Consider the following 14,355-nt stretch of genomic DNA (forward strand, 5'->3'; position numbering starts at 1 on the left):
TGCTTGTCACTGGATGTTAGAAAGCCCTGGAATATGCTCTAATCCTCAGCTGTCAGTGAAGTAACACCAGTGACTGCAACACCAGAGGATCGTACTGGAACCTGGAATTTTTTTCACTTCTTTGAAGATAAAACTGAACGTGGAGTTCTTAAATAGGAAAACAATACAAAACCTACTAGATCAATACTGACTTGGTAAATACAGTCATCTCTGTTTGCTGGAGGCTGAGCAGTGTCTGGCAGTCTGTGGAAGTAAACCTGCTAGTAGATAATGGTCATGGGAGGCTTTATATTTTTATGATAATGCCATGAGTTTGTATTCACAAACCAGTTATTTGCTTTGAGCTGTGCAGAACTGAGTGCTATAATGTGATTTCTGAAAATTTCCCTAAGAAAGCAAATACCTTGATTGTTTCCAGAGCTTCCTGTAAAAGAATGTAGTTAGAGGAAACAGTTGCTTTAAATGTCATTTTTGTCCAAATATGGAACAACAGAAATAACTATATTTCCTGTGAACTAACTGGAAGCCCCCTGGATTTGCATTACTTTGGGAAAATGATGTTCACATCACCAATGGGAAAGTCATGTTCACAGAGCAGCTTTCAGGGAATTCCCATGACCCTACCTCCAGGATAGACCCTTGGGGAATTTGGAAAAGAATGTAAAAAATGAGATCCCAGCAACACAACATTTCAGCTCCAACAGTCTGATATTCTTTTGACTCAGAAGACATGACTCTTCTTTTTAACATATTTTAAGTGAAGTACTTCCAACTGATGCTAATTTGCAAAATAAATATTTTCTGAAATAATTAATATTAAACATTTAAAAATTTACTAATATTCCCTTGAGTGACTAAAGTACACTGGAGTTCTCAGATAAGAATCTATGGTTTGTCTGCAATTTTTGTATGAACATCCTGCATGATTCTGATAATACAAAAACCAACCACAAAACAGCCCTCCCCCCAGCCAAACAGAGAAACCCTGCCAAAAATGTATAAACAACACACTCATGTCCCAGTACCCATAATGATTTTTTTTCCAATTGCATTTTAGAGTTTTCCTTAAAATCAGCTGGTTTTCTGAAAATTGTGCAAGGCTTTTAAATAAAACCAGAGTTGAATTGTTGTGATTCGTTCAAAATTCATCTGGCACAGCGATGTTTCAGACAATGACTTGTAATTACTTTCAGATATTAATGAATATCTTAATTTGGGAATCTAAACTTAAAAGTTTTCCTTAAACTAATAGGGATACTTAATTCATGTACTGTCATACAAATAATCATGAAGTTCCACAGTTTTCCACTGTGTAGTTTTTTTCCAGGAGATTTTTCATCTGGTCTAAAGCAATCCCTAGAAGACACATTAGGAGAGTGGCTCTGCATTGACAGAGAAATGAGTGGGGGCCACTTCTGCTTCCTTCTGTCCTACTCATGTACCATCAACCTACAACCAAAGAAGGAAGGTCTTCAGGAGAATGAGTATTTTAATTCTTCTTATCCATTCAAGGTTTACTGAGCCTTTGGAGATTTTTGGGTTGCACTTGCTTCCATTACTTAAATATAGGCGTCTGGTGCCTTTTGAAATAATTACATAGACTGAGCAGATATGACCAGGGACCTAGGGGAGAGCGGTGCTGTTCCACAGGACATCTTGAATGGCACTGTTTGCTGTCCTCTGTGAAGACTGGATCTACAGAAAACTGAAAAGACATGACCAGGAACTTTAAATAGCTACTGCATGACAGAAACTTGCAGTCATTGCTGATGAGAGCTGAACTTCAACTGGTGACCTAGAGGGTGAAAGCTGTAAAACCAATAAGCCTTCCCTTGGTTTAGGGAATTCCCTTAATAGTCATAACTGAAATCTCCCCATGATTTGCTGGGAAAAAAAGAAAAAAGGGACATGAAGATAGGCTGCCAACTGTTTTGTTTTGTTTTTTTTTTCTAATGGGGAGAAAAAGAACTCAGAAGAGGAGTAAAGACTGGAGCTTGCTGACATAAAATAATAAAATGTTCCCTTTTGTTCGTTATTTATCTGTCTGTAGAGATCTGAAATTAATGGGTTCACAAATGAAATGAGAACTGTGCTCAATTTCTGGTCTTTGCTTTAAGTCCTGAAAATATAGCAATGGCAGATGTTTCTTTTCCTGAGCCATTTTAAGAGTTGAAGTTCAAATCATTAGTCCAGGAAAACTGGCTTTGTGTCAAGTCCTACAAGGGAGTATAACTAAATTTTACTAATTTGCTAGTACAATCTGTATCTTTTGTTATCCTCTTTGTCCTAACTACATAAATCAGAAGTTTTAGCAACATGATTTTTTTCAAAGTTGTTAATGAACTGCAAAATCAATTAACAAAAATATTAAGGTTTACTGGAATATAGCAGTGATTTCCTCTAGTGGTACTCTGCACACAGAAGAGCAGTTCAGCTAATTCAATAGTTCATCTAAAGAATGAAGACAAGAATAGTAATACAGCCAGGGAGCTATTTTGACATTCTGTAAAGAGAAGAAAATATGAGGGGAATGCAAGATAAGTGTCTTGCAGTTGGCATCACCTCCCTGTTTCTGTATTTGGTGGGATGTGAAACGTGAAGATGTTATTGATCCAACTCTCATGTCAGCTACATGAGTTGTATGTACATGTACTTAGGAAGAAGTGTGGTGTCTGCTACATAGGGATAAATCTCCCTTGGCCTTCCCTATTAAGACTAGATTAGCATAGGGCCGGAAAGGGGTTGATTTTGTGGAGGGAGGAGATTCAGACTTAAAGTTGTTACTGTCAAAAAACCATCCTATTGGCATTGCCATTCTTGTGTTTCAGCTTGAAACTGGTATTGGAATTCAGCTCAAATTGGGATTTGAACTAAAGCAATGTAGAGTAGGAAATCTACACTGTTTAATTACAAAGCATAATCAGTTAAGCATTACATCTAAACAGAAAATGTAATTTTAAAATTAATGAATCATGAGATGAAATAATTATGATTATTTTTACTTTTTTAAGCATTTTTGCTATGAATTAGGAAAATTGTGAATAATCAGAGAACTTTGATATCTCTGCTAGTTTCACCATTCACCTGTTCACAGGATTTTCTGTTTTGAAAGACGTATTTTGAGTAGGAGAAGTGACTGCCTTCCCTGTAATGAGATTTTTAACATGAACAGAGTTAAGTAAACAGTGAGAATTTAATGAAATTTCTACCTTCCATGTGTGCTTTACAGGGTACAGTGTGAACTCAATTGATACCTATGCAATTAGCCTACGCTGCTGGCTAGCTTAACAACCGAAACTCAGTAAGCAGAGTCTGAGGTGATGTTGTGGGAAAGGGAATTACGTTTTGTCTTGAGAAATGCACTTCTGTAAGAGAGTGGAACATCCAAGAACTGACCCGGCCTTTGTATTTTTTTGGAGATGTCTGTAGCCTCCAGAAATGGTGCATTTCCAAATATGGCAGTCATCTCCCTCCTAGGCCGCTCATCTGGCTGTTTGCATCGTTCCTGTGCAAGTTCCAAGCACTACTCCTCAAATGCCAGGAAAGTAGCTGGACGTGGAAAAACAGGGCAAAACGCAACAAGTCTGTAGTTAAGATCTGACAGATGTCTTACAGGCTGCATTGCAGACCAGAGTTTGTTCCATCTGCTGCAGAGAATTTTAGCAGCCTTCTCAGTTCTGTCACTAACAGGGCTTAAGGCTTCTAAGGCTCAGTATGTGGTCATAGAAGTTAGAGGTCTGGACTGAGATGCCCTTTCATTAGTAGAACTTTTTTCGAACTATACATTAATGTGATAGTAAATAAATCGCTGTCTTTTATGTATACAGTTTGCATGTAGCACATCTGTATGTGTGGTGTTGAAGGAACATAATCTTTTTATGATTTAATACTGATTTGCTAGGATGATTCACTAAGCTTATCAGTTGCAGACAGTCTGGGAGAATGAAATGAAGCGGAAATGCTTGTCAAAAAATGAAGCAATCTGTATCACTAAAATGAGCTTCTGTTTCTGGGCGGACTGATATTTTGTGGGAGGAGTAAGATAAAATTAATGTCTTCAAATGTTATATGAGAAGCTGGCCTGTGGTGCCAGGAAGCTGTGGCTATTTGAAAACTGTGAGCATACCATGCAAAATAGGTGAGGTACCTGCTGCCGTGCACCTGGCCAAAATCTTTGGATTAGCCTGTGACTGGCTCCTAGACAAGGGGTAAAGAACCTGCCTTTTCATCCACCACTCCCCCCCAGCAGATTATTGACCAGCACTATTCTATGTCTGTTTTTGCACTTGGAGGACAGCAGTGATTGTTTCAAGCTCCATGCAGTTTCTGGGGAAGGTATTGTTTTGCAGACGATGTCTGGGAGATATGGCAAAGTTATTTCTCTCTATTTGTCTCATTATCTCTAGTCATGTGTAGTGGGAAATTATTAACTGGATTGTTCATGCCATGAGACTGATTTAAAACCATAAAAGTTTAGGAATAGGCAATAATTTGCATAGTTTCAGTTTAATTGCCTTGTGATGATTTCTGTACTTGCTGTAACCATCTTCCTCTCTCCCAGTGTCTTATTACTTAAGTGCCCCTTTGACCTCCTCAAATTGACCTTTGATCCATAAGCTTTTTCCAGTCTGGCCCTCTCATCCTCCCAGAGGACCAGGAGGAAAAATCTTATACTTCTTCCTAGTATAGGCAAAATGTTATCACATCCCTCAGATTCTAAATACATTTTAGTAGTTGGGGATAATGCTATCCAGTAGTGACTGTCATCATTGGCCAACCTTCCATCCACATGCAAATGTTTCAGTCAGTGATAGTAAGAAATGATGCTATTGTAAAATAAAGGCAGTGTTTTGTAGGGGAGATGTCCTGTTCTGGCACATCAGACTGCAGCACTTGCTCCTTCTTACCTTCCTCGCCTGTGGTTATTCTAATCTTAAGCTTAGGAAACAGGAAAAATTGAAAATAATGCAGTCATTTTTGTGAGGACAAAAAGAGACTCAAAAACACAAGCCCGTTCTTCTGGCCATGCTAAATTTAAGAACAAAACCCTACTTAAATAACAACATACTTTTTTCCTAAAACAGTGCATGTTAAATAACGGGCTGAAGGAAATATGTGGGGATTAACTTCAAAACAGATGTTTACAATGAGTCAGTGATGTATTTTAATTACATTTCCAGATGCAATTAAAACAGACTTCTTCTGAATATAGGGGATGTGTTGATAAAACTGATAACATTCTGCATGATGCTGGAGGAGGAAGTATGAGCTGCAAGCATGCGTCCTCCAGCTGTGATCTCATCAGGTCTGAAAAACTAAGAAGGGTCACACCGGGTCACTTCTTGTAACGGGAGACCCAATGTTTTTCCAGGCATAACCATGTACTGCAAGGAGAAGCCGATTATTCTGTGGGTGGCACTTTTCCCTCCTGATCCTTACTGAAGCTGCACTGCAGCATGTGTTGATGTTGTTTTCAGATCCAATTCTCTTTTTGCATTGTATGATAAATATTCATTCTAATGAGTGTTAATTCTAATCTTTCAGTGAATTTATAATATAATATGGTCAAATGCTATAATAATGTAAGAAAAAATTGTGATTATATTTTTTTTATGTTGATATAGAGAAAGTTTGACTTCAAAAAACAAATTCAGTGGATCTACATATACAAAAAAAAGGATGTCAATAAAAGCAACAAATTTTTCAGGAGCTGACACTTTAATAATATCAATAATTTATTTATATATACATTAATATATATAAGCCTTTAATAATTTTATTTTCAATATTAAACCCCATTTCTCTTAAATGCTTTACTTTAAAATAAAAGGTATTTACCAAGTAAAAATGTTATTGTATTATTTAACTTTCTAGATGAATACTTACTGGTCTTATGGGGAGCTTTCCAAATTCAAAATGGACTAGGTGTATTTTCTCTTCGTTGCGCAGAAGTACTGAGATCGTAGTAAACTGTGGAGCCCCCAGGTGTAAAGGGACAGGTGCCCAGCATCTGTGCTGAGATCTGGCTCTTGGGAGGTGCCATCCTTGACTGCTTGCGAATAATGGCTTAAAGGGGCTGTTGAAGGATCTTGTGTGCACTGGTGGAATATTCACTGATACAAACATTTTGCTTCTTTTCCTCTTAGTTTGTTTCTAAGGGGCATGATAACAGTAAAAGCAATAGACTGCTGAGTTGCTTACTAGTTGCTTCATGACTATGAGGGGGGAAAGTAGGGAGTCTAGATGCACTTAAGTGCACAGAAGTACTTTGTAGCACAAAGCAGCTGTTGGATTTTACTTGTGCGTCAGTTAATCTGACTTCTCTCATGTTATCATATGTGCTTAAGCAAACATTCCCCATGCTGACCAACCTTGCTGTCAGTGTGGTACTGCTGACATCCCTGGCTCGTTGCAATATGTTCTGCCTGTCACCCAGTTCAGATGTTTAATTCTCAATTTCTCTTTTCTTTTCAGGGTTGTTCCGGTTGTGGAAAATGTGACTGCAGTGGAGTAAAAGGGCAAAAGGTAAGTCAGCTGTCTCCATTTTCTTGCTTATTTCAACCACAGGGTGTATAATCTACTGGGAGTCAGGTGAACCATTCCTTTTGGTGAAGATTTGCACTCCAGGCAGTGTTGCCAAGGCCAGACCACGTGCTCTTCAATGGGGTTCCCGAAAAGCAGACAGCTTGATGTCTGCAGAGAGCAGGAGGGGCCAGGGATGGGAAGCAGTCAATTGCCTGCACTGCAGGTTGAAGCCCCTAGCCCGGTGCTTGGCTGTGCCTTCCCTCCTCCCCCATCGAGTGAGATGCTAACCCATCACTCTCACCTTTGCTAAGCCTCAGCTCCAGTCTTTTCAGTTGGTAGCAGGCTTGACATCCTGAGCACCTCTGGAATTGAGGCAAGCAGCTCAGTTCAGAAATGCTCCTCTCAGCATGCTGTGCTGGCACCTGATGGCAGGCTGTCCTTCTTCTAGACAGGCATTAAATGTAAAAAATCAGGATGAAAAACTACTCTAAGTTGAAACAATGGTGGGGGCAGATGACTTCTCTCCAGGAAAGCTGTGATGCATCATAATCAACGAAGCCTGACCAGGGTTAGCCCTGGGAGGCAATGACTTGTAATAGGAAGAAGGAGATTAATAATAAACTTAAATACAGAAAAGTGTTGCAGGTCAAGAAAAAAAAAAAAGGTCAAGAAAAAAAATAGTATTTAAAACTTTTTGACAGAATCTTGCAAATGAGTTTTAAAGTTCCCATTCAGTTATCCAAACTTTTTGTGTATGAAACAGAAAAAGGCTCTTCAAAGTCTTCTTTTAAAGCAGTAACAGTGAAAAAAAAAATATAGTGTTTTTAAGCATTCCGTGAATTCCCCCTCTAAATTACCTACTTTTGTAAATATTGCAGACATTCAATCACTCTCCTTATCTCTTCCAGTTTTGTTGTAGAGATTTTAATCTACAATGTGTTCTGTTGTGCATGCACATGTGCTGTGTATCTACCATTATAAATGAGTGTAAACCAAAGTTTTGTCATCCTGTGATTGCTGTGGGTACATTTTTGAGGTAAGTTGTTTAGGTCACCAAAGGAATGCTTAGAAAAAGTGGGGGAGTTGTGTGTTTTTTGTTCTGGAGGGTTGTTTTGTTCTTTGAAATAAATAGTCAGCTGGTGTTCTACATTGTCTCAGATGCAATAGCTGCATATTTATGGATGAGAGGTTTAAAAATGTTTGTTGGTGGCTTTTCTTTGGTGTTTTCCAGAACTAGGAATGTAAATTGCTTAATTGGAGACCCAAGCAAGATCATTTTCTTTGTAACAGAATATAGATTAATTTGTGACACAGATGAAAAGTGTTGACGTTCAAAACATCTTTTAGATGGAGTCCTTTTTTTTAATAACCTAATATCTCTTTAATAGAAGTCAACTATATATTAAAAACAAATACAAGAAAGACTTAGGAAAGCTTCAAAACTCTGAATTTATTCCTTGATATCGTGATCTTATTTTTCAGTAACAAGTACAAATGAGTCATTGTAGAATGAAAGAGACATGTTATAACTCTCTTGTTGAAAGACGTTAGTTTTCAGTTCATAGAGTATGCCAGCATCTTGTAACAAGATCATTTTAAAAAATGATAGCTTGGGGAAATAAATAGCATTAAACCTTATGCTTCATTTATTTCCAGCTGCAATTCTGTCTCTTTGGTAGAGTTCTTGCTGGCATTTTTCATTTCGATAGTTCAGAGTCTTAAAATGTTCTCTTTTAAAAGAAATAGATGCTTGTCTGATATGCTAGAATCCCAAACTACCTCACATTAATGTAGACTATTTAAAAATGTAGAAGAGAGAAAAATATCCATAGGAACAGAAATCATAGTAAATTCCAAATCCCATGCAAACTTGTCCAGCATGTCAGTGTACTCTACTCTTCCTGATGGGCTCCATCAAAAACTTCTTTGACTTTAAGCAGGAATGCAATGAAGTATTTACATCATTTTAGACTGTGTAGGAAATGCAGCTGTTGACATTAGAGACATCAAGACAGGTGAATGAATAGTTACACCTATAAAACAGTAGTCAAGAAAGGCATTTTAAGGTATTTTGGAATGCATTTAACATGGAACTTGATTCAGATCAATGCTTGCTTATTATGTTAACACCCTGAGGCTTTCAAATGTGTACTTAGGATTTTGAAGAGAAAATCTTTTAGTTAAAAACATCTTCCCGCTGCCCTTGTTTCAGCTTAGAGTAGTTTTTCATCCTGATTCTTCACATTTAATGCCTATCTAGAATAAAGACAGCCTGCCACCAGGTCCCAGGCCTGAAGACAAAAGCTGGTGAGGGAAAGTAAGAGGAGCATCCCTCCTGCTTACCTCTGTAATATTTCTAGAATTGGTCTTTCTAAACCATTCTGTTTGGATTTGAAACATACCTCTGCTAAACATGATTCCCATTAACACACGCATCAGTAGCAGTACCTGTTACGTCAGAAATCTACGTGAATGTTGCTTATTCAAAGGACAGATTAGAGAGACTGACCCTCGCCAAGATCTGGGCTAGGAGAAGGCTGCCAAGCCCAGCTCTTGTGGTACCCCAGGAGACCACATTAGAGAACATCTGCTCTCCATTTCTCACGTAGCCACTTGTGTGGGAAGCCCATATCCACTCTGCCCTGCACCATCCACAGCCAACATGTTGCCTACGCTGGAAACCCTTTTGATCTGGCTTCCATGTTGTGCAAAAGTGCACAGACACTGAAGGGCCTTTTTCGATCCACCCACACTCTTCAGCAATCCACCCACACCAATTTACTGCCATGGGAGCTTCGGGAGCTGCGGAAGTGGGTGCTGAGTTTACCCTTTAATGCCTTAATTATTAACATCTGGAGAGATATTTCCTACTGTAGTGTGGGAAGAAGTTCCAGACCCTATAGTTTGGTGGGGTTTCATTAAAATTCATTTGGCCAAATAATCATATTAATGATCTCACCAGAAAAAGCGCTGAAAATGGTCTTTGACTTAAAAGCTGTAAAGTACCCAAGAAATATTACCCAACAGCATTTCAGACATGGAAAATTACATTGGCATATTTTTTCTCTCACTCGAAAATATTTTCATCAATATGATGGCCATATTTAGAGTACATTTAATATATTCTCTCATCAGACTGTTTCCATGAAAATTGCATCTCTTTGCCAAACTCCTTTAACATGACTCATACTTTATCAAAGGCATATAATTGACAAAGTCTAAGGGTTTTCATCCCTTTCAGAAAATTTCAGAAAGTGAGCATAATTGCAACAGATGGCCCTTATCCCATAAAGCCTTTATTATTACACTGAACATCAGGTTGTTGTTTTAAGCTATATAATGTCAAGTATCACATAATTGCCGAACAGAAGGTGCAGAAATTTTAGAAAAGCATAATATTGCTAAAATAATAAATAATACCTTACTGTTTTCTATTAGATTAGCCTAAAACATCTTCATTTGTTGCCTCTTATGCTTTTTATTTGGTTTTCTGCATAATAACTTGACTGTTCTCTTGAGCCTCGCTGAAGTGTGAGATCTGTTTAAACTGATTAGAGTTTTGAATGCTTGCCTACATTTTATTGAGCTACTCTGAAGTGGACTGAAGCTGTGTTTTCTCTTTTATGCCTACCTAGATTTTGAGAACAATTTCAAGCAGCTGTGGAGATAAGAAGTGCCTAGCCATTAGTGTGTGTAGAAAAAGCATCTTAAGCATTTAATTACCATTTAGAACAAAGACTGTACAGAGATGAGTAAAATTCTCCATGAACTGACTTTTTCCAAGAATGTTCATTCTCTCATTCATAACCATTTGTACTCCTTTCACTCTGTATCAGAAACATGTATAAATGGAGGCAACACTGGAACCTTGCTGTAAGTAATACAGAATGATTAATCTTCTCAGACTTATCAGTTAGAACACATTGAAGTATAAATCATCATTCTTTAGTATAAACATTTTATGATGATTTCACTGTCTCAGCATTATCCATTGAAAGTTGAAGTCACAAGAATATCAAACATGCTTTTGTAATTGAGCATGAAGTATTGCAAATTAAAAATATCTTTGCTGGGATACTCTGAAAGAAAATAGAAAAGAAGAATAGAATTAACTCTAAATGAAACTGCTGCTTTTGACCTTTTTTTTGTTTGTTTGTTTGTTTGTTTGAGAGGTAAGAAAACTTGAGCAAATAATTTTATCCTGGCTTATTTTTGCTTGCCTAATTCTGAGACTATATTATATGTACATAAAAATTACTTCTCCATTTCCCCTGATGAGTGCATAATTCCTGTATGGATTGACCATGCCACACAAGTACACAAACTGGCTTTGCTTGAGGTATTTTGGGGCTGGAAGCCAGGTAGCTCTGACTTAGACTGACAGTCAGTGGGACATCTCAGGAGTTCCCTGTCAACCGGACCAATGACCAGTATTTTCTCTCCTGCACACTTCTACAGTCTTAAAAATCACTCATCATTTTGTTGTCTGCAGGGGACTGTGCTTCTCCTGTGTAATGAAAAGTTGACTGTTGCAGTGGACTGTGTCCCTATATGTTTTTTTTTTAAGGTGTACCAGATTGGGAGGATCTTTGAGAGTTTTCCTGTCATTTTAGGTATCAAAAGGTAGAGCAAAAATATTTGTAATATTGATGATTTAACACAATATAAAACCTCTTGTTGGAGAGAAGCCCACTGGCAGTCAGTGGGAAGATCACTATTAAGTACTTCTGAGTTTCCTTGAAGATATAGCAGAGGGCAACAAATCAGCTCCTTTAGTGGAGCAAATCAATAATCACCAGATCTATGCTTTTCATATGCAACTTTTATTAGACTTTTTTTTAAATCAAAATTTTTTTGTTAACGCTTTTCATCAACTCTACTTGGTTTTAGTAAATACAGCTCAGTGTTTCTATTTAAGTGGCTGCTGTTGGAACTTACTTTGTGTACAGCACCTGTTTATGCCTGAGTTGTAAAGAGTATGAGCTGAGGACACTAAGGAAACCACAACTAAATAATATACCCTGGAGACAGCCATAAGGTTGGCAAGAGAGGTGACAGGCATGTAGGAGATAAGAATGGGTTTGCAGTCCTGAGCGGGGTAATAGATAACATTAAATCATCTATGGAAGGGGCTAATAGATAACATGAAGTCATCTAACCATTCCTGAAAGGGCAGAATCAGAAGACAGTAATAAAATAAGCGAAGATATTGATCAGCTGCAGATCTGATGTTCTACAGGGAAACTTGTGATTCATAAATATTTTTGAAAATCAGGACATTGTCACAATGTTTTTGTCAATTCTGCAGTGACAGTAGTATATTTTTATTGATTTACCCTTCACTCAGAGAAAAACAATCCTTTTAATTCAAATCAGGGAAAAAGAACACCCATGTTTCATAAAGAGAGCTGCTATTCTTGAAAAGAACAAAATGTCAAATGACTAAATAATATTGAGTTCTACTGTTTCCCAACTGTCAGATTATACTGCTAAGTGTCATCTGAAACCATCAGCTTTTCTTAGTTCAAAATAGTCATAGGAACCATTTGTCCCATTTATCTCTGGCAAAATTTTCTATGATTTTTTTTGTACTCAAGTACAGTGGGTATCTTTGATTAACACAAACTAGTGGATTACACTGATAAGTTTTTCTTTAGGGAAAGAGGGCTATAAAAGCAGATACCCCAGTAGTACTGTGTGATGGGGCATACTCATATTTGGTTTTCAGAGCTGACTTTTGAAGGTTTTCACAAAGTAGTATTTCAGTTGGCATAAGCACCTTTTAAGCAGCTGTTGCTAGATGCATATCTTTGCTTGCAAAGGTGTTGGTGTAATGAGCTCAGACATGTCTTCATGGAATAAAACAAGCTCACATGGCTTGATTTTACATTTGTACAGCTGCTGTTAGTGTATGTTTTCATTATGGTTTCTCAAAGAATTAGACGGCCTTAGTTTGATCTGAAGTATGTGATCCTCCAATGAAGTCAGTAAAGGTTCCCAAATGAGAGATCAGAGTAAGATAAGAAAAGACATGTATAAGATCTCTACTTCTCTGAAATCTTCATGCTCGGGAATTGGAGCCACCCAGTGCCTGTGCAATACCCATGCATAGCTTGGAATCTTCCCAAATTTAAAATTATGTCCATGCAAGCAGAGTCACACTTTCAGTATCTACCAACTACGTAGTGATTACCTTTCAGGTAAGTACAACACCTGAGAAAGGGCTACAGAACAGTAAGTCAATTGAATTTTAGATAACACACCAAAGAAAATTGAATTAGATTATGAAAAAAAATATTAGTTTTCAGTAATAGATAAAATGCTCTCCTATACAGTCTATAACAACAGAAATAAAGCAAAATTAAGGTAACACCAAGGGAAAAGAAACTTAGACTTCTGCCTCGAAAATCATGTTTCTCTCCCTTAGAATATTTAAGAGTGACTAGAATGGCAAAACCTACCCATAAACTTTGTAGCTCTTAAAGAAAGCATGTCACAGCCCCTACTGAAGTTCAGCTGGAACATTTTAAATGTATTGATATGCCAACAAAAATAATTCTCACCAAGGCTTGTGTCAAAGGTCAGTGTGCACAGTGTACTGAGTTGAGTGAGTGAGCACAGTCACCAACATCAAATGGGATGTCTTCTCACTCTTTTCTCACTGACTGTAAACAGCTGCAACAAAAGCATTTCATGGCTAGTTAGCAGAATACTAAAAGCCTTGAGGGATTTTGGTAGGTTTGCTCATCTGCCAAGCAAAGAGTGAAAGGTGATGCAGAACTGTAAAACAAATGGGTTTAAGAGATGGTGATGGAGGGGAGAGACTAGTACAGAGGGGCAGTCTAAAATGCCCTCTGGCTCCAGTGTCAGGAGATAGGTGAGAGAAAGGGAGGAATATCAAAGGCTTGCATAGTGGAGCAGTGAACAGAGAAGCCAGTGCTGCCTCCATCTGTATGCAGCATTTTTAACAGGATTTGTGAGTTAAGGATGTGATTGCAAAACCTCAACTCAAACTTCATTTCTGTCTGAAAGTGTGGAGAGAGAAGCTGGAAATCCAGTTAGGACACATTCAGCCTCATGAAACTCTTTCAAAGGGATCTCTTCAGGAAGTTCTGGGTATTAAATGCAATGAATTTTTATCAGTGCCAAGGCAAGAGAACTGAGTGACAGTTTCCCTCAGCAAAACAAAGGAAAAGATAGTGTTTATGAAAGTGGAACTCTAGAGTATAAATTTTAGATAGTAAAACTGCTTTTGCTCCCTACCTCTCACTGGGCTCCATCAGCTTTCAAGAAGAGCAGGGGAGATAGGGGCCGGAGGGAAGGGCTGTGCCATGGGGCTGGCAGTGTCCAATGACCCTGCCTGTGTCATTTCCCTGCAGGGTCCTCTGGGTGGCAGTCATACATCACCGATTTCATTTATTCTTTATTCTGACAAGCTGACAAGCCCCTTTCACCTGACCTTGTCCTTTTTTTTTTTTTTTTTGGTCAGAAAGAGAACCTTAAAGCCACCAGCTAAGCAACACACCAAATTCTGGTTGGCATTCCCTGACAACAATACTGATATCCTGTACAATGTCAAAATAAGGAAGATACTTGTTTTCATTATTATTAATGATTATTGCATCTTTGTTAACTTTAATGATTTAGGCTGAGCAACCCTGGAGGTACTGCAAAAATATATATTGTAGTGTCTGTTTTACAATGGATCTGGTTGAGACAAGAGGCATTAGAGATTAAAGTAAAGAAGTGGTGATTTACACTTTTGAGGCACAATGTTATCTGCCTTGTGGTATTTACGTGATTAAAAATCAGAAGCCAGAATATTTCCTC

The 14,355-nt window shown here is 37.9% G+C and overlaps 1 protein-coding gene across 1 annotated transcript in view; it reads left to right on the forward strand.

Moving 5' to 3' along the window:
• Positions 1–14,355, forward strand: part of COL4A1 (collagen type IV alpha 1 chain) — a 124,257-nt gene that overhangs the window by 44,701 nt on the left and 65,201 nt on the right. Inside the window, exon 2 of the mRNA XM_027675104.1 lies at positions 6,475–6,525. Within this exon, the coding sequence (XP_027530905.1) occupies positions 6,475–6,525 (51 nt within the window). The remainder of the gene's footprint in view (positions 1–6,474; positions 6,526–14,355) is intronic.

Source organism: Neopelma chrysocephalum, unplaced genomic scaffold (genome assembly GCF_003984885.1).
Source record: "Neopelma chrysocephalum unplaced genomic scaffold, ASM398488v2 Primary Assembly neopelma1_25, whole genome shotgun sequence".
NCBI classification, from domain to species: domain Eukaryota; kingdom Metazoa; phylum Chordata; class Aves; order Passeriformes; family Pipridae; genus Neopelma; species Neopelma chrysocephalum.